Raw genomic sequence first — 21,331 nt, forward strand, 5'->3', positions numbered from 1 at the left:
GCTATCATTCGAAAAAGCGATTTCGGTCTTTTGTTTTGAATGGTCTGAGGTTTCATTCGATCAGAGGATGATGTTTGTGTACAGTGTAGTCTGGCGGATAGAATTTCGATGCATCAAAAAGCGGAACCAATTAAATGAAGCGGTGCATTTAGCAACGTGAAGAGTTGCAGAGTAGAAATAAAATACGTCTAATAGCGAATTCGTTTATTATCGGGGTTGGAACCAGTTCCAACCCAGTGCGAAACCGAACTTTTTGTCAGTGCGAACCTCAACCTGAGCTAGGTTTTAAAAACAAACGAGCAAACTGACGTTTGTCAGAAAACAAGCAGACCCAATCCTGATACCCGATCCAGGTTGGAACTGAATAATAAACGAATTCGCTATAAGTTAGCCATGAGTTATTTGAATTAAATTCGTTCTTCTGTTGTCGTCGCTCTTACGGACTAGACGCTATTTTACTTTGCTCCATTCCTCCCAAGAGGTTGTGGGCCCAGCAAGTTACCATAGCAACCGATAAACAGAGTGATTTTTTTTCCGCCGTGCGTAAGTTAGTCGCGTTTGGGAGTGTTCCGTCGGAGATGACCACAATCGAGAAATTGGGTGTCCCACGGATAAACGGAAGCAACTACAGCAGCTGGAAATTTAAAGTTGAGCTGTTGCTGGTTCGAGAGGATCTCTGGGAGTACGTGACTGGCACGTGCCCAGTGCAAACGGAAGCAAACGCAGCAGCGGTAGCGGCGTGGCTAAAAAGTGACCAGAAAGCAAGGGCTACAATCGGTCTTCTGGTAGACGATAGCCAACGGAATCTGATCCAGAACACCACTACGTCAAAGGAAGCGTGGGAAAACTTGAAAAGGAACTACGAGCGTACGACGCTCACGTCGAAGGTATCCATCCCCAAGAAACTTTGCGACATGCGGTACACCGATGGGGAGGAAATCGACAAGCACATCACCGAGATGCAAGATCTATTCGAAAGGCTGTCGATAGCAGGCCAGGGGCTGGATGCTAATTTGCAAGTTGCGATGGTCCTTCGAAGCATGCCGGATTCTTTCAATCCGCTTACAACGGCACTGGAAAGCCGTTCTGATGCTGACCTAACGTTCGACCTAGTCGAGACGAAGCTGGTGGACGAGGTAGCGAAGCGTAATTGTGCCGGTGGTGCACATTCGGTACTGAAGGCAGGTACGAAGAGGCAAATCGTTTGCCACCATTGCCATAAAGTTGGCCACAAGCTGAAGGATTGTCGTTTGCTGGCCCAGAGCAATTCCAAAATCATTGTAAGAAAATCGGAATTCAAATGATGTTCACAGTCCCATACACTCCACAGCAAAATGGAGTAAGTGAACGAATGAATAGATCGTTGATGGAAAAGGTAAGAGCAATGCTTTACGATAGTCAATTGCCTAAAGCAATGTGGGGTGAAGCATAATATACAGCAACATACCTAATCAACAGATCTCCTACGAATGGGATAGAAGAAAACAAAACTCCATATGAAATGTGGTTTAAAAAGAAGCCAAACTTGAAGCATTTGAGAATTTTCGGATGCAGAGCTTTCAAGCAAATCGCCAAGGAAAAACGTCATAAACTAGATCCGAAAACTAAACTATTGATTTTTGTGGGCTACGCAAACAATGGATTTAGATTGTGGAATGCAGATACACGTTCAATTGAAATAGGTAGAAACGTTGTATTCGATGAATCCACGATACTCTCTCATGAAATCGAATCAGAACAACAGGATTTGTTTTTTTTTTGTACACAATTGCATAGAAAAGAGAACTATGAAGATCAAAGACAAGATATTGAAGATCAGGTATCAACTTCTGACGAAGAGCAGAGGAATGAAGACAGTACGCTGATTGAAGAAAATCAAGAAGATAACGTTTCAGCAGAAGAATCAGTTGGTGAAACTGATTATGAAAGTACTTATGAAAGTCAAGTCGATGAAAGAGACGATGATGAAGACAAGCAGCCATTAAGACGTAGCAAAAGGGATAAGGCCGGCGCACAATAGATACGTTTTCGGTTTTTTTGACAGATAATGCATGGGCTAACTGTCAAAAAACCCGAAAACGTATCTATTGTGCTCCGGCCTATAGGAAAACTCCACGTTGGTATTCGGAGTACACAGTAAACGGCAATAATTCGTAACGAAGATATTCCGCAAAATATTGAAGAGCTGAAAAATCTTTTTGATTGGCCTGAGTGGAAACGTGCACTCCAAGAAGAGCTTGATGCATTGCATCATAATAACACTTGGACAGTGGTAAACTGTGTGCCAGAAGGAGTCAAGCCAATTTATTCGAAATGGATTTTCTCAATGAAAGAAGATGGACGGTATAAAGGACGGTTAGTGGCAAAGGGATGCTCACAACGGCCAGGATTTGACAATAGTGATACATTCGCACCTGTTGCCAAACTGGAAAGCGTTCGTTTAGCTCTTGCACTGGCTAACGAACACAAATTGCTTGTACACCAAATGGACGTCAAAAAGCATTTTTGAATGGGAATCTAGAAGAGCAAATCTCCTGGAAAGATTTGGAATGGCCGAGTGTAAACCAGTGGGGACACCATTGGACACTAATACAAAATGGTCGAAATCTGAAGGAAAACTTACTGATCAACCCTATAGAGAATTAGTAGGATGTCTACAATACCTCTCATTGACATCCAGACCGGATATATGCGCTGCAGTGAATGCGTTAAGTAAATATACCAACTGTGCAACCGATTGGCATTGGACAGGGCTAAAACGCATCTTACGGTACTTGAGAGGAACCAGTAACACCAAAATAGTTTACTCTAAACAAGCCAATAGACCAGCCTTAGTAGGATTTGGAGATGCGGATTTTGCGAACGATCCAGACGACAGGAAATCAATATCTGGCTATGCATTTCAACTCTACGGCAATCTTGTTTCGTGGTCAACGAAACGGCAACCAACAATAAGCTTATCAACGAGTGAAGCTGAATTAATAGCATTGTGCGCTGCTACGAAAGAAGGAATGTGGATAACAAAACTTCTGAATGAATTGGACGTAGTCATAACACCATTCATTATTATGGAAGACAGTATACCATGCATCCACATAGCAGAGGAGCCGAGATCACATCAACGAATGAAACACCTGGACATCAAGTATCTCTTCATCCGGGAACTCATCAAGGAAGGAAAGTTGAAGCTACAATTTATCCCGAGCGTAGATCAGCCAGCTGATGCATTCACAAAGGGGTTACCTAAAAATACACATCGAAGGTTATTCGAGCTGTTGAATGTAAAAATTGTGGGGAAGTGTTGAGAAACAAACTGCGGTGATATTATCACCGTCGTCTTGTGGAGTAAACAATAACAATTTACCATTCAACTGATAGATCGGTACTGACACATCGGATGACAATTGTCAGTGTAAACATGAGAGATGCGAGCCGTAACTGTTATTCGCATATGGTATTGTATGCAATATTGAATGGAGAAGCTTTGCCTCTTGCATACAAACTTGCTAGTAGTATTTGAATGTGTGCTATCTCATATATAGGCAATAGGGAGATAGGGAGTGTGAGAATGTGAAGCAGAAATGAACTATGTAAATAATGAACTATCGATATTGTACCATGTCTTCGTAAGATAACCTGACGTATTGAGTTTCAATAAAATCAACCTTAAAACCAAAAGTAATCTCGAAGTGTTTATTGCAATTCTCGAATCACAACACGCATCATTCTAGCACCTTAGTTGGCATCTACAAACAAATGTTCAATAGTTTGTCTCTCTTTCTTCCGTCGCTTCATTCGTCTTTTTTTTTCAAGCTTCGGTGAAGCGGACGAGTGAAAGAGCACTCGACTTTGATAGTTCCGTCTTTCATGAGAGACATCTGAAGCGCCCATACTCCGTTGCGCATCCATGTTTCACTCCCGTGTTGAAGTGCCCAACGTAGAGCAACAACTCGCGTGGTCTTTCTTTCTCCGTAAAATGAAGGACAGTTCAATTCCATTTCTACTGTATGGAAAAAGCTCTTTGATGAATCAGTTATACTGAGGTTGGAACTGTGCTCGTCCGCACCTAGCAAACCTCGGATAATAAACTCATCAGAACAACTGCCCCGATTCTTTATTATTCGAAACCTTTTATACATGAATTTGTTACTTAAACTCTACACAATAGTTTTTCTCCAGTATGTACATATAAAGCGAGACAGATAGTTTTTCTCTTGGAAAGTCGGTGTCTGTTTTTTTAACAAGAATTAATGCTCCTCGCGGTAGGAACGGCTATGTAGGATGCTTACTCATCAATGTTTACTTTGACCTTTCGCGAAGCACCTAGTTAAGCCAGCGCGCATCGCTGACGACGCGGTAGCAACTGTTTATAAACAACTGACCCTGGAAATGTGTGACATTGTCACTGCTGCTGTTAAGTTGTGTATTTTCTCGTACCGTATGGGGGTTTATTACTGGTTAATTTCTTATTCAGATTGATATTGGAATTTGAGGCTTTTGCATCCCCTCTTACTTAACCAGCTTGAGAATAATATCGAAGAGATTCTTCTCAAGGATATGCGCTGGTATCTATTCTATATTTGCTAATATTTTTTTTTACTGGATCTTCTTATTATGGTTCTTACTCCTACTGTGCCTTTCTTAAGTCACCTACTTTGTACTATTAATAAACATATTCAGTCGTTCATACTTTAACTAAATTTTGTCGTTTGGCTAAATCATCTGTGTTAACAAGTTTTATCACGCGTTTTGCTGATATGAAAATTTGCCTAACTGACTTACGTTAATTATGCGTTTAGTTGAGTTATACCATTCTTGTTGCAATTGATATTTAATGTTAACATTCTATAGAATCGTTACGAATAATTCACTATAAGGATTGATGTTTGAATTTGGGGTTGTTGCACATCAACCAAGGTTCCATGCCGTATATGACGGAAACTGAAAATAAACCATTTCTCACGAGCTATTACAAAAAGAGCAGAGCAGGTGACAGGGCCGGTGAAAGAAATTGAAAGTCATAATGAAGCTTCGTTTCTTACATTAAAATAGGTGAGCAAAGCAATTTCGTTTCGTGCTGATAGTCTATCTAGGCGTTATAACATTAAACACGTTGTATTAAAGAAACAAAAGTCGCGTTCATTTTAGAGCTTCGAAAATGTAGAGCCCTGGCCGTATCAAAGCGACGCCGTCGCTGTCAAAGGAAAACGTCAGAGGAAAAGCGCATCTGAGTCTGGAGTATAGAGGGTCTTGTATAAGAGAGGAGCGGATTCAAAACAAACTGCCTTGGCAACCTATGCCTAGGTGGTTTCTAGCAACACTGCCAGTGCAATCAAGATACTCGGTGCTCGATTGGCTCTAGCTTTGACAGTTCGTTTGGCTCAGAACCAGCCAGTCCGCTCCTCTCTTATACTAGACCCTCTCTAGTCTGGAGAACATTTTTTCGTCTGGAAGCTTTCAATCATGGATCGCAAAGTCGTTGGATGCGTTTGTGCTAAAAATCTTAAATCTGAAATTTGCGGAACTTCATCTTTAAATTTGATGAATGCCTGGTCTTCCCTGAAGTTATTGGCGCTGCCCTTAAGGTTTTTGAGTTCCCGGGAGATCTCTAGACCTACCCTCGGACCTACCTTCCTTGAGGTTTTTGGAAATTATTTAAAGTCTTCTCAATTTTTCTCAAGTTCTTTGATGGAACCGCCTTCAAGTACTCAAAGCTTCCCCGTAAATCTCTGCTGTTTCGATTTTTTTTCATAAGTTCTCAAAAACTTGCCTGATGATCTCTGGAATGTCTTTAATTTTTGGAGCATTCGGATGGTTATCGGTATTTTGCTGAATTTAATGGAACTGCCTTTAATTTCTCGAAACATATCTGAAGCCCTCAGAACTTTTTTGTAGTTCCCGATATTTTTCAGATAGGTATTTATGGAACTGAATTGAAGTCCTCAGAAATGCCCCAAAGTTCACATAGTTTCAATTGAACCTGGATGGATGTTTGGTCCCCCACATTCCCACACGTTACGATCAAGGTCCGTCACATTGTATAAACGATCGAAATGATATTTATTCTCGATTCGGTTTTCGTTTTGTATTACAAGATCACCTCTAAGATCACCTTCAAGGAATAGCTTTGTCCGTTGAATCCTTAATGCACTCCTTTAAGCTTCTATCTGAATAAATTGATGCAACGGAATCAGATGAAGTAGGGCATTTAGTGCCACACTGGGTGTGCTGCTCAGTGCGCCAGTTATTGAGAGAGTACCAAGTCCTTGCAGTCTCCCTATCTTCTGCTGAATTTTAGATAAGCACTTAAATTTATGCCTTCGCTCATGACTGTGGCTCAAGTTCGAATTAACTAGTTTCATTTGGTTTCTGAGGAGCGCGTCTTTTAGCACACATTCACAAAATTTCGATAGGTATTCATAGTGATCATTTGAAGTATTCTTTGTTTTCTATTGAATGCATAAGCTAGAAATTAACTATTGTATCCATTTGATATCCATTTCAGCTAACCTGTCCTAAGCACGCTAAAGAGCACTATGATCGCCAGTGTGTTGCAGAGGAAATCCCACTGATCCATAGAGGAAAGGAAGCCCAACCTGATTCCAAGATTGTTCCGCAAGGTGAAAATATTGATCTCGAACTGAACATTAAAGTAGAGGAAACAGTGCTGCAGGAACAGAAATACCAAGTTCCAAATGAAGTCCCTGGGAGATCATCCGTCCCAACTTTGGTAAGTGGTTCGTCAGTTTGAAGTTTTCCAGGTTTGTATGGTTTGTCCATTAGATGATTATGAACTTGTTTGGTCTTAATCGGGAACTGAATAGGCACTCGGTGAATATTATTTATTTATTTATTTATATGGGAGTTGCTATGTGTGAAAGAACATTTTCTGCTATCTGTATTCTGGCAAATAGATCAGCTGTAATTTTGCTGAAGATCATTTTCCATTATTCACATCGCTTAACTCAGAATTCAATTACTTTCTGAGAGTTCAATTTTAAAACATACTAGCGGAATTGGTCGGGAAAAAAATGATGCATTAATACCGTAGAACCCCGTTAGTTTGAATAGAATTTATTTAACTGGTACACCTATAGAGGTGCTTAATGGCATTTGGCACCAGTGTAAGAGCACCAGTTAAACAAATTCTATCATCTTCTCACTGCTCAATCATTATTACTTACTCAATAACTAAGCACTCACTCACTTCTCACACCCTGGTGCATAATTCACCTACCCACTCACTTTTCAATAGTCTCAATGGCCAAAGCCAATTGTCAGTCATTGATCTTGTTTTAGAATTCTTACCTATGTGTCTTGTTGTATCCAATGATGAGTCGTAAATATCTAATCGATCAAATTGAGTCTGGCAATACAGCGCGCCGGTGGTGTAATGGTAAGCGTGATTACTTCTCACCCCAGCAAGCCGTTGGTCCCCGGTTCATGAGTTGATGGGTTGATATGTAGTGTCCAGGTGTGGGAGCTGCCTCCCTGGCGTCGGTAGCATTGGTGCTCAGCACGGAAACAAGATTGACGGAAAATAAATCAAGGAAAAAATGGATTGTGTTAAATATGTTATGCTGGAAGCAAAGGGTTCAATTACCAATCCAATCGAATCTATTTTCAGACTGATCCAGTGTATTTGCGTACTCATAAATGCAGTTAAAGCTAATCGTTAACTTCATTCCAGTTTCACATACAGCATCCGCATGATGGTAAATCGAAACACGTTAAAGCTGAAGATGCCGAAGATCTTGAAAATGGAATCATAGTCAAAGAAGAATATATAGAAGGTGAAGAGGAGTTCCTAACTGAACGTCAGACTGGAACGGAATAATCGGAATTTCATGGAATTCCCAGCGATCGAAACGGGTCCCTTGTGCGTCATTAATCTTATTCTCAACGCCAAAGGTATCTTCGGATTGTACGGAACTCGGTAGATCCTAAAATAATAAGGCTGAAAGTCGGAAAATTAATAAATTCGAAAACATGATCGCCCAAAAAGTGCTTAACAACGTGTTCGGAGTATCATGAAAACCATCTTTGGAATAGTTTTATCATTTGAGTTATCTGAAATTTGTTCACCAAACCGGTTTTAGTTAAAGACATTTCAAATACTTTTATTTCAGCTAGCGAAGGTGTATGATGTTGAGTAAAAATGAATGAAATAGTTAAAATTTTCTTAAATCGTATTGTTTAATTTGTATATATTGTGAAAGTATGTCAGTGATTCTTCAACTTTTGTATATTGCAACCAACTTTTAGAAAGTCTATGAGCTCGCGTTCCACCAATATTGAATACAGATTTTGGAAACTGCCAAAATGACTTTAAAACACCAAAAATACATCAAATCATACACACCAAAACAGCCATTGTATGCTAGCTTAAAACCGAAGACAACATATCAAGAAGACTGGCAACTCTTCCTTTTTCCCATACGTCCGGTATGAGACAGGTAGAATCGCGTCATCTGTCGTTCAAAGGTAAATGCTCCGAACGAATTGGATAGCAAAGGTTCCATCCTCAGAATAAAGGTTTGTGTATTTGCTTTTTTTTCTACTGATAGGCAAAAATAAAGTGCCCACCTCATCATTCTTTAATTTGGTTCAAATTAAAGTAAACACTCTACAGTCTTTTTCGATATATTATTTTTTCTATTCTTTTAAAGTTTCACTTATGTAATACTAAAAGAAAAGTTTTACTCAAAGAAAAAAAAAATCAATTTGTATTGAAAAAAAAACGGTGACAAAAAAGTACCCACTTAATTTTGGCTCCAGAAAAAATAGTAATAGAAAAACATTTTAATAATTGGCCTTGACCTGATGCAGGCATTCTGGAATGTTCTCCATCAGGTTCTTTAGCTGCTGTGGATCTAGCTCTACCCAGGCGCGCTCCAGGGCTGCGAAATAGTATTTTATCGGTAACACCAGTTTTGTCAAGACAATCGCCCACAAATTTTCAATGGGGTTAAGGTCCGGACTTTTTGGATCAGCAAAACCTCCAGATTTTCCCGCAGGATGTTGATGTAGGAATCTGCCTTCAATATCCCGTCGATTTTCACGAGGCTTCCCACTCCTCTCCACGAAAAACACCCCCAGACTATCACTTTTCTACTCCATGCTTCATCGTGATCCGTCCGCACAGAGAACCGTTTTCCAGAACTCAAGGGGTCTATCAGCATGCTTCTTAGCAAACTTAAGCCGTTTGGCTTTGTTTGCCTTGCTGATAAAAGGGCGCTTCCGGGCAACTTTGCTATTCAACCCCTGTGCCACGAGACGGCGACGAGCAGTTCGACCGGAAACTGATAGCTGAAGGGTTTCCTGGATCTCGCGGACAGTTACCTTCGGGTTCTTCTTGACTTCGCGCATCTTGGTGTCCGTTCTCGCATCAGTTTTGCGCGGAACGTTTTTAGTTTCAGAAATTTTTTTCCAGTCGCTGATACTGTACATTCTAGCGACAGCCCGGTGCGATTCACCGTTTTGCCCATCACGAACCACCAATTTTCGGATACACGAGGGAATTGCTTTCGAAATCACTGCGTTCTCCATTTTTTTTTTCAACTGAATCAAATTCGATCACTAATAGCGAATTCGTTTATTATCGGGGTTGGAACCAGTTCCAACCCAGTGCGAAACCGAACTTTTTGTCAGTGCGAACCTCAACCTGAGCTGGGTTTTAAAAACAAACGATCAAACTGACGTTTGTCAGAAAACAAGCAGGCCCAATCTTGATACCCGATCCAGGTTGGAACTGAATAATAAACGAATTCTCGCGTCACTTTTCAAATAGACCAATGTAACAAATGTAAACAAATCGAGTTAAGCGATACTAACTATTGCTCTTCTATCGTTGTATGTGATACAAAAACATCCATCCTAATTTACTTTCATTTATTTAAAATAATCATTGATCAAAAATTGTCCAATGTACAGTTTGAAATAATGGGTACATGATTGTTACTTCGGTCATTCGGACTGCCTAATATGATTGGTGCTCATTTTCCAAAGGCGGGGCCAATCTAAAGTTAGGTACTATACTCTGAAATCTGTGAAAGGGAATCTAATATTATGTAGACAAAACGTCCAATGTAACACTGATTGATTATGTCAGTGAGAAAAATCGTCCAATGTAACATGTCCGATGTACAACTCGACTTGTCAAAACGTCCTATGTGGTTTTTTCTATGTTGTAGCATGAAATTCAAAGTAAAATTGTGATTTTACTGTTTCTTCTGAATTTTCAACGTTATTATAAACTGACTACATTAAAAATAGTATTGCAAAATGTATTGTTTTTAAACAGTTAAAATAATAATCTGTTGAACTTCAACTTCGATTTTCTCAAAATGGTGGATATGTTACATTGGTCTATTTGAAAAGTGACGCGAGAATTCGCTATAAACAAATGCACCAGGTCGAGCCGTTTGCTTCAAAGCATGTCAACATTTCAAAACATAAACAATCGAGGGGTTTTCCGATGGAAACTTTTCGAAAACATCCACGGCGAATGAGAACGACCCAAATTTGCCGGAAAAGGAGGAAATTGACGAAAATTTTATTCAGTCTCGGAGTAGTACCAATATACTGAGTGAATCCAATCTTTACTTTTCTCAAATTCGGGAATTTTTCCCTGGAAAAACCTGGGAAAACATGAGACAAATTTTACTCATTGCTGAGTTCCTGCACTTTTGGCGATTCTGAGGGAACTAAACTAAAATTTGGGTTGCTCTCATTCGCCGTGTCGATTTTTGAAGTGGGTACTTCATTTTTTCACTATTTCTTTTTTCAAATCAAATTGATTTTTTTCTTCTTTCAGTTAAACTTTTTTTGTTTCAGTATTCCAGTAGTAAAACTTTAAAAGAAAATAGAAAATAAGATATCAAAAAAGACTAGAGTGTGTTTACTTAAATTTGAACCAAATATATGAGAGAAATTCAAAAAAATTATGAGGTGGGCACTTTATTTTGCCTATCAGTGTATGCGTTGCTTCCGATTCTGTGACACTACCCCGAATGTCACTACACCGAACGCCATAACCCCGAATGCCACTACCCCGAAAGTCCTACTACCCCGAATGACCATTACCGCGAATGCCCTACTACCCCGAATGGCCATTACCCCGAAATTAAGACAAATGAAAGAACAGAAAGGGGTCAAAAAAAGGGTACATTTTTAGAAGGAAATTTCGTTTTGGAATTTATACTGAATACAAATGATAATTTTTTATTGGAATTTTGAAGCTTGCAAGCGAGCAAGCTTGTTTTACGCGAGAAGCCCGAGAGATGTCGTTACTGAGGTCCTATGTTTTGAGATACTATGTTTTCAAGAAAAACTTTTTCAAAGTGTTATGTCTGTTGTCTGTGATTAAACTCTCTGATTAGTTTCACTTTACTAAATTGATGATACACTACGTTTACTTTTATGGAACTATGTATTTATCAATTCCAAACCATTTTAAAGCTCTTTAGAAAATGACAACCTTCAAGTTTTCGAGCACTTCGTTCACCATTTAAAAAGTCAAAGGGTCTAATATGCAATCCAATTCAATATGCAATACCAGTCGGAAACTGTTAAACCTTATCAAAGAATTGTTCGATCTGAATCTAGACCTGAGTTGAAGAATTTCTCGTTATGGATTGAAAAATCGGTGCATGGAACGTTGAACTATCGATTACAAATTTATAACATTATTCCACACGTTATTATCCCAAATGGTCATTACCCCGAATCCCTTGCCAAAAGCTATTGATTACATATTTTCCTTATATATTAAAAGAAGGGAATATTCCCTTCCCTTCTTTATCATACATCCAAAGAATAAATTATTTGCTTTTTATATATTCAAAGAAAGGAATATTCCCTTCTTTATCGTTCATCCAATAATTAATTATTTCCTTTTGTTATATTTTCAAAGAAGGGAATATTCCCATCTTTATCGTATATTTAACGAATTGATTATTTTCTCTTTTATATATTAAAAGAAGGGAATATTCCCTTCTTTATCGTATATCCAAAGAATTAATTATTTCCTATTGTTATATTTTCAAAGATGGGCCATTAAGGGGCTGTTCATTAACTACGTAGACAGTTTTTTTGGGATTCTTGACCCCCTCCCCCCCTTCCCATGCGTAGACAATTTTCCATACAAAATTTTTAAAATTTGTATGGACCGTGCACAATTGCCAATTCGGGGTAGTGTCACAGAATCGTTTCTTCCACCTTCACTCGAGCGCAGCGCTACTGTGTCTGTCGCTTTAATTCAGGCAAAGTTGCCAACCACCGAATGCACGGCTTAAAAACTCCAATATAGTCTGTTCGGCACGGATGGCAGAGAAGTTTAAACAAGTTGTCCCGAGTTTGTTTGATCACGCGAAGGTTCACCCACCGACAACAAACCGGCATGAATGACCATTGCAAAAAACAATAAAATTTCTGACCAAAGCACACTACTAACATCTGGCTTCGTGTTCGCGGAAAATATTTAGCTAAGCCATGAACTTCGTGTCTGATCTATTCTGGACAAATTATTTTTATCTAGATCAAACTATCCTATGGTTTTCGGCTGTTTTCGATTTTCGGACACAAATCAGAATTAAGTGTTTGTCGGTGGTTCACCTACCACGCTAAACGATTTGGGAGGTGCGCCGTTGCCCTGCCGGGTTTGCTGGAGTGAGTGCCTTTTCTCGATTTTATCAAAACGTGTTCAAGACGCTAAGACAGTTATTCTACTAAATCAAGAAACTGTTACAATAGCGTGGTTCAGAATTTGATAGACCGAAAAGGAGTGCCTTTAGCATCCGTTTTTTTTTTGACTTTGATTTTAGATTCGTGTAGCCGTGACCGAGGCTGGAAACCTCGGTCCGGTCACGACAGACTGAAATTCTCACTAAATTAGAAATTCTATTCTCAACAGTTATCTAAATTTAAACCTGATGAAGGTAGTGCCTGGAAGGAATTCGGAACTCGACAGATCGACAGACGTCTGAAGACTAACGAAAACATTCGATGTATTAACTAGAAAATTTGACTTATATAGATATAGGGGTTTTAGCCTAGAAGGATTTGTCTCCTGCTAAGATCGTCCTACACAGCAAAAAAAAATGTAATATCGATCAACGTAATTCAAGCTGATGCATGAAATAATCATGTAATAGCAAAACGCAGATACAATATTACATCAATGGATGTAATTTTGTTCGCAAAATCGATGTACATCGTACAATGTGATTTTACACAACCGATGGATTGACCTGGTTGCAGCAGTTTCGATGTAATATTCAACAACTTTTTTTGCTGTGTAGCGTAACGGTTGATAAGAACGAAAGAGACAGAAAGTACTCCTATAGGAGATTATAATCTATATTTATCCATCGTTCTCCTTCAAGATTATGTGATGGATTTTGGGACCAACGCAATCATTCCAGAATAATAAATTAAAAATTTGGTTCGAACGTAAACGGAAATATGGGTAATATTCAAACATCCGTTTCCTTCTGTTTCGGTGAGTTGGAGGAATATTGTTAAAAAATATTATTAATTTTGTACATCATGTAGAATGGTAACAACTGTCGTTCAGTGAGGTATACGAAATAACCGTATAGAAAAGTGTATCCATGCTGAATGTAAACAATGCAACATAATGTTTTATGGATGTCGGATAGCGAACATTATTATTGTTCTTCTATAAATCTAAACTAAAATGCTGGAAAATTGTTATTCATTCAAATTATTAGTGTTCAATTCAATGTGTTCATTTAATCCCTAAGAAGTGTTTGGTGCAACCGCGGAATCAAGTCTGTTAGCTGTTCAAGCCAAAAATGGTCGAATGTGAAATCTGTCTTGAGGACTACCGGGAGGGTGACTTGGAGCTGCATCGGCAGATGTGCGTGGTTCGGTTGATGTTCCGATGCTCCCTATGCGACGGGGACTATGTGAGCAAGGAAGGGCTGTGGAATCATCTGGACCTGCATGAGGTAAGAAGAAATCAATCATGTAATCTTATGATCGATATGGTGTCCTTGTCAAAAGATTGCAGAAGAAAGCAAGGAATTGCACTATCAAGAAATAAAAGCAAAACACAAACTGCATCAATGCGTTCTGTGCAATGACCAACGTGCTCATTCGGAGAGTCCTTATTGGAAGCACGTTCATGTAAGTCATCGATTTCAATACAAATGAGTTAATATATAGTATGTAAAATAATTGGATCGCATTTCAGGACGTTCACGATGGCTTCTTTCTGCGGTGTACTGATTGTGGAGAAAACTTTCGATCCGAAAAGCTTAAGAATGATCATACTTTTCGTCATTGTAGTAAGGCTAGGGATAAAAGGGTAGCTGCGGGCTGTAATGCCCTGGAAGAGAAACCAGTTACTATTGAAGTTCAAAATATGACTTCTGATACTGTACAGTTGAAACTATCGCGGGGAGAGCAGAGCAGTAATACAAATGAAGAACTTATCGATCCATTGAGGGAGCTGTTGAGTCGCAAGAGTTCTAGTGGACTTAGCCTGAAAGGCAGGAGTGACTCAAAAAAGGCGACAGATAATCTTTCGATTGAAGCATCCTGTTCCAAATGTTCCCACTGTGGAAAAGAAGAGTCCAGTTTCGTTACTCTAGCTCGTCACATTCTAATCCACCATGAACCAGCCGCATGTGATCTCTGTGGAATTACTTTTCCCAATCTTTACCAGGCTCAGCACCATAAGGTTTGTAAATTAATGCCTTGTTCAGACTACAGAGTTGTAATAACAGCTGTAACATGTTACAAGGGCTGTATAACAAGAAAATGGTCATCAAGCTAGCCATGTAACATGTTATAACTCCGTATGTCTGAACATTGCATAAGTTTTAAATGTTCTTAAATTTCTTTATACTCTAATGTAATGTCTTTATCGTTCAATACAGAAAATGAAGCACAAGAAATGGAAGCTCAAATGTTCACATTGTTCGATGTATACGTCCGGAAGAGTGCGCTTGCAAAGACATTTATCCAAATGTGAAAAAAATATAGTTCCCTGTGAGTTTTGTGGTAAAATGTATGAAAATGTAGAAAATGTCAAAAGGCATCAGAGAAACGGTTGCCGTGCATATGAAAGGAGCAAGGAGCAAAACCCAAAGAATGCCGAGACAGCGCTTCTTGTTGAAAGCGGTTTATGCAAAAAAATATGTTACTACTGTAACGAAGAGTTTTCCAGTCCAGGGCATTTGATTCATCACTTACAAATTTGCCATGAGCTGACCAAATGTGATATCTGTGGAATAACTATTCTTGGTGTATCAGCTATCAAAAATCACAAGGTTTGTTGCACTCGTTTTGCTCAATTGCTATCAGGCATAATTGCACGTCCAAATAGTTTCTTAGAATCAGTAGTCATCTAAATTCTCTTCTATAGAACTTAACTAAAATTTTCATATCTAAATCGACCTAGTTTGTACCTCAATGGAAACTTTTACACCGATAAAGAGGATGTAGTTGATATTGCATACAGAAAATATAATATCTTCCAGCAATTTCTTTTGCAAACGAAGCCTGATTAAAACTTCATCTCTTACATATTGTTATACAGTCTTCATTGTTTAATGCAGATAAAATTCCACACAGAACCGAAATACGAGTGTCCAACTTGTGGGACTAAATTTCATCGTAAAAAGGATTATGATGTACATTGTTTGATGTGTGAGCGTAGGATGTATTCATGTAAATTATGTGGACGTACGTACACACATTTTTACACAGCCATGCGGCATAACAAGCACTTTCATCCAGATGAAAGCAGCTTGGAAAATCTACAGATCGTCGAAGCTCAAAAACAAGTCCAGAACAACGATCGGCAAATGGAAGTCACCGCAGAGGAAACTACGAAAACAGCAGAACCGGAATTGCATCAGTGCATTCTGTGCAATGACCAACATGTTTATTCAGAGTGTTCCTACTGGAAGCACGTCCATGTAAGTGATGGATTTCAAATAAAAAAAAATGCATAATTTAAAGTATTTAAAATAATTGGATCGCATTTCAGGATGTACACGATGGCTTCTTTCTGCGGTGTTCTGATTGTGGGGAAAACTTCCGATCCGAAAAGCTTAAGATTGATCATACCTTTAGTAATTGCAATGCCAGGAATCAAACGGTACCTGCGGACTTTAATGCCCTGGAAGATGAACAGGTTCCTGTTGAAGTTGATAAGGAAGCCGAGTTGCCTACTATTAATTTGGATAAAAGCAAGGATTTGATATCACGATCTGTTTGTGATATTTGCGGGAAAACATTTTCTGTTAAAGGTTTTCTTCTTCGTCATAAGGTATGTATGTTGACATTCTTTCTGCTTGTAGGCTTTTTACCGATCATTTTTCCGGTTCTCAACTTAGTGTTCTAGATTCACTTCCTCAATTATTATTATTGGCAGTACTGTACATTGACCTATTGTAAAGTCCAAAATCATAAGGTTTTTCTTAATCAGCTTAATATTACTTGAAATTAGGAGTCGGTTATTTGAACGCTTTTACATAGATTGTTTTCTTTTAAATTAAATAAAAATTGGACTGTCAGCTTTAAAACTAATGTCATACTTTGTTGTAGCATTGTCCTTATATATAATACTATTTTTTATATTTCATTTCAGAGGATGAAACACACAAAACCAAAGTACGAGTGTGCTAATTGTTCGAAGAAATTTCACTGCATAAAACTTTGTACGAGTCATTCAAAGGTTTGTGATCCAGTTCAGAGTGACTTCTCGAGTAGCAAAAGTTCCGGCGAAATTATTCTGAAAGACGGGAGTGACGCAAAAGTGGCGACAGAGAACTGTGGAATTGAAGAGCCCAGTGCTGTCACCCTGGTTCGTACAACTCTAAACCACCAGAAGTCAGGCACATGTGATATCTGTGGAATTACTTTACCCAGTCGGTCTCAGGCTCAGCACCATAAGGTTTGTAAACTAAGTTTTGCATGTTCTTGAATTTCTCTACACTCGGTGATACCGACCCTGCACGGGTATTTAAATTCATCGCTCACTGTTACACTACACCTTAAAAAAGTATTCACTTAGTATATATTGGGAACGCACAAAATATTTTCCCAATAAAAGAATAGTGATTTTTACCTTAGTATCACGTATCACATCAATTACGAGAACGTATGCAAGTTATGTAAAATTCACATGGATACAACACTAGACGTTCGCTATAACTGCAACATGCTTACGTTGCACATAGCAAGCGACATTCGCTAACTGAAATGCATTTTATGCGTCAAAACAGCTAGAATTTTGTCTAGAAATTTATTGTGGTGTTTATTTTATGCCTATTTCAGCTAACCTGTCCAAGGCAGGCCAAACAGCGCGATGATTCTCAGTTCGGTGCAAAGGAAATTCCTCTGCCCAATGATGCGATTCCAGGTGATTCCACGATTGTACCGCTACTCAAACTGGAAATTAAAGTAGAGCATACAATGCTGCAGGAACAGGAATACCAAGTTCCAAATGATGATTCAGGGAGATCATTCGCTAAAACATTGGTAAGTGCTCGCCAGCTTTGCCAAGATTGTAAGTAAGTAATGTCGTGAAAGTTAACCGTCCACTTCATTTCAATTTCGCATGATGGTAAATCGAAGGACGTCGAGCATCTTGAGAATGGAATCAAAGTCAAAGAGGAATACATAGAAGAAAAAGAGGAAATCCTAACTGAACATCAGAGCCCAACGAAAGCTGTGGAATGTCATGAAGTTCCTAGCGACCCAAACGAGTCCCTTGTGCGTCATGAAGTCATGGATGTCGTCCATTCAAAGGTAGTCAAGAGAAAACCTCATTCAAAACGTAAAAAGCTATCTTCGGATTGCGCCGATCCTCGAAGATCAAAAAGGGTGAATGCCGGAAAATGAATTGGTTGGAAAACACAATCGCCATCGCCAATGTTTTCCAAATGCATTTCATGCTAAATGCTTATCTAATTGCATAAATGCTCATCCTCGGGTTAATCAGGTTATCTTGCCATTTTAAAATGTACAAAATTTGACGAATAAGTATGTTAACAACGACCTTGGAAACAACAGTTCGGCTCAATGCAGGATGAAAGTTAGGTAAGGTAAAGTTTACATTTAAAAAAACTTTTTATATTTTTCCTAATAATATTGCAATATTCGTATATAACCTTACATAAAAACCTCCTTATGATTAGTTACTTAGTCCACTTAAATATTTAAAAAAATAAAAGACGGTAAGGTCCGCACCAAAAACTATTATTTAAACATTTATTAACCCCTCGGTGACTGCTCACATCCCTTCATCAGACCAGAGACGAGAGACGCGCGGAGAGATTAAAAGTAAATCTTATTGCACGGCCAACTAAGTTATTTTGTCTGCAAGGTTTGGCAATTTTAGCCACTGTCATCTGCTTTATCATTAAAATACTTTTTTGACCATATCGGTAGGGATTATTTGAAAAATGCCATTTAAATGCACGACATCCTTCTGTAAAAATACACCGAATAAAACGTTACAAAATGTCAGTTTCTTCCGGTTTCCCAAAGACAGCGTCGTCAGCGAAAAGTGTCTTAATAAAAATAACCACAAAAAAGAGCTTAACGACATGTTCGTGTGAGATTGTTCTAACATCCGGGTCAGCGTTCGTTTATGGTATTTGTTTATGATGGTGGGTTCAATTCTGTCGGCTTCCTCTCGATCAAAGCGTGACGGTAAACTCTTGATTATATAGCCTAAGTAATCTGCCATATTGATAGTGGAATTGTCGTTTTTAAGAAAGTCGATATTAAATTGATTTATTATACATCAGCTACATTTCAATTACGATTTACATTTATATGTGGATCGGATAGCGGGTGCAGTTCCCATTTTTGAAGTTGTTGTGGATTTGAATGAGGCAATAGAGAATGAAATTTATGATGATTTTTAAAGATTAAGCCTGTCCTGAGGGGAGCGACTCTATCTACGATGCAGGGAAAATTGTGTTTTGCTGTGGTTTACTTCTTTGTTTGCTTCAAAGTAAGGGAGAAAAGGGAATTTTTTGTCAGCTCCTTTTTCCAGTAAAATTGTCCCCAATCATTGACGAGACTCTCTTTACGCTTATGCCTTCTTGGAGATGAACCTTTAAGCTGGGTTTAGACTAGGCAAGTCAAATGATCAACTCAGTTGAATTCAATTGGCTTGAAAAGTTGAGCCTGGTTCAACTTTTTTCAATTCAAGTGAGATGATCAAGTCAGTTGAATGGCATGGTTTACACGTTCAATTCGCGTTCAAGTCAGTTGAATTCAACTGACTTGATCAATTGACTTGCCCTGTCTAAACCCAGCTTTACAAAAAGTCCACATGGCTTTTGAGAGATGTCCATAGTTTCAGGGAAGTCCAAACGAATTGGGCAGAGTCACCACGCCCCGCAAAATAGGCCAGAATACGTATTAACTTGATGGCCATAGGATCCGGACAGAGAGTCAATTGTATGGGTAAGAAGCATTGCAGGGCTAATATACGGTGTCAACAAATGTATCTGCAATCGCAGCTGTTTCTCCCGCAGAACCACTCGGTACGATTGATGGCTCTCTAATCAGTCAGCCGTACAGCTCATTCTATGGAATGAACTCGGATTCAATTGAATGTGGAGGCTGGTTGAGTCACGCTCTTTCGCAACTGTTCGTATCACTGACGGCAATAGCAATATTAAGGAAGATGCTGCTAACATAATTGTAACGACGCCGGTGGTGTAGTGGTAAGCGTGATTACCTCTCACCCCAGCAGGCCTGGGTTCAATCCCAGTCGGCGCCGCCGGGATGTTCTGAGGCATAACATCTCTGATCACGCCTTCCTTCGGATGGGAAGTAAAGCCGTTGGTCCCCGGTTCATGAGTTGATGGGTCGATAGGTAGGGTCCAGGTGTGGAAGCTGCCTTTCTGGTACGTCGGTAGCATTGGTGCTCAGCACGGAAAACAAGATCGACGGAAAAAACAAACCAAAGGAAAAAAAAAAAAAAACATAATTGTGACGGTAACCACGAGATCCTGGACCGACATTTGGGTAATGTTGAAATTTATTCCATGGAAGATGTGGATAAACGGATTAAAAGATAGAATTTAAGAATAATGAGAAAGAAGTTCTTTCCTTTATTTTAACGTCGGTCTCTGTTCCGTAATCTAGTGGTAATCACCGACGGACATCGATTGCCATCCATTGACGGCAATCGAATGTGCAGGAAGGCAGCTTCCACACTTGCGTAGGATATCGCTCCCATTCAACACACATGGGCCGGGACCAACGGCTTTACTTCCCTTCCGAAGGAAGACGTGACCAGAGATTTTTATGCCTCAGAAAAATCCCATCACGCTTACCACTACACCACCGGCGCCGGCACGAGAAAGAAGTTGGACCCAGTGGTTTCCTGGTACGCCATAAAAAAGGAGAGGCCAGTTAGACGGATTTAGAACCTAACCACGACTGCTGATACTGGAAAGCTACTGCAGGTCTAGCATTGCCCGAGTAGCATGATGATAATGCAGACATGATGCATCTTCCACTTGCCGGTTAGGTACTTGGTTTCGGGAAACGTCTGCCAGCATGACGCACGGTACAGAACTGTCTTCTATGATGATGATGATTCTCCTGGATGGACAGCTTTTACTATCAGTGACCCTTCTCCTTCTCGCGAAGGGGTTAAACATCGAGTGTCACTTCTTTGAAGCGGATGACCGGTCAAAAAGTGCAGCACGCTCAAGGGGTTAGTCACTCAGCACATTGTCCCGAAATTAGATTCGGCACAGCTTGGGCACATCCATCGGCACAATCTCGTGGGCATTGGATTGTTGTAAATAAAATGGGAGCACTGATGGACAACTGTCATTGAAGTTGTTCACAACATTACGTGCTGCTTGACTGACTGAGGAACTCAGACCAGCAGTTCACTTATAGATCTAAATACGAAAAATCTAGACTGGGCTAATGAGAAAGAGGCAGTTAATTAGACCCTATTAATACCCTTAATTCAAATAATGCTGCAACTCACACAAAATAAACTACAGAAGTATATTTATCATCCGCTATAGTCGGTCGCCAACATTGTTCCCCACCGGTTATATCTATTTCCGGCCGCTAATAGACCGTTGCTTTTCACATCACGAAAAGCTAGGTTTCTGGTCTGCATTTAAGGATATAATAAAACCTGTTACGTTTTAGGTTGGTTCGTATTATTGCTCCTATGGTCAGCACTAAACTGGTGTCGGAAACACAATAAAATGAGTAGATCCGATCGAACGTGCAGCAGCCAGGCATGGAAAATCATTTGCATTAATTTCGTGCATTCATTGAAATGCATGTAGCCTCTAACTTT

General features: G+C 39.4%; 2 protein-coding genes across 2 annotated transcripts in view; both read left to right on the forward strand.

Annotated features, from left to right (window-relative positions):
• The window catches only part of LOC135710092 (zinc finger protein 91-like), a 61,856-nt gene extending 43,773 nt beyond the window's left edge, over positions 1-18,083 (forward strand). Inside the window, exons 2-8 of the mRNA XM_065232568.1 lie at positions 14,219-14,707; positions 14,907-15,299; positions 15,588-15,950; positions 16,022-16,303; positions 16,625-16,930; positions 17,314-17,517; positions 17,614-18,083. Of these exons, the coding sequence (XP_065088640.1) occupies positions 14,390-14,707; positions 14,907-15,299; positions 15,588-15,950; positions 16,022-16,303; positions 16,625-16,930; positions 17,314-17,517; positions 17,614-17,880 (2,133 nt within the window). The 5' untranslated portion in view covers positions 14,219-14,389 and the 3' untranslated portion in view covers positions 17,881-18,083. The remainder of the gene's footprint in view (positions 1-14,218; positions 14,708-14,906; positions 15,300-15,587; positions 15,951-16,021; positions 16,304-16,624; positions 16,931-17,313; positions 17,518-17,613) is intronic.
• LOC135710078 (zinc finger protein 761-like) overlaps positions 1-21,331 on the forward strand; it is a 96,350-nt gene that overhangs the window by 6,985 nt on the left and 68,034 nt on the right. The window contains exons 10-11 of the mRNA XM_065232547.1: positions 6,506-6,730; positions 7,691-8,253. Coding sequence (XP_065088619.1) covers positions 6,506-6,730; positions 7,691-7,837 — 372 coding nt within the window. The 3' untranslated portion in view covers positions 7,838-8,253. Of the gene's footprint in view, positions 1-6,505; positions 6,731-7,690 lie in introns of the transcript that reaches the window.

Source organism: Ochlerotatus camptorhynchus, unplaced genomic scaffold, assembly GCF_037179485.1.
Source record: "Ochlerotatus camptorhynchus isolate MF236.1 unplaced genomic scaffold, CSIRO-AGI_Acam_v1.1 ptg000370l, whole genome shotgun sequence".
Lineage (NCBI taxonomy): Eukaryota > Metazoa > Arthropoda > Insecta > Diptera > Culicidae > Ochlerotatus > Ochlerotatus camptorhynchus.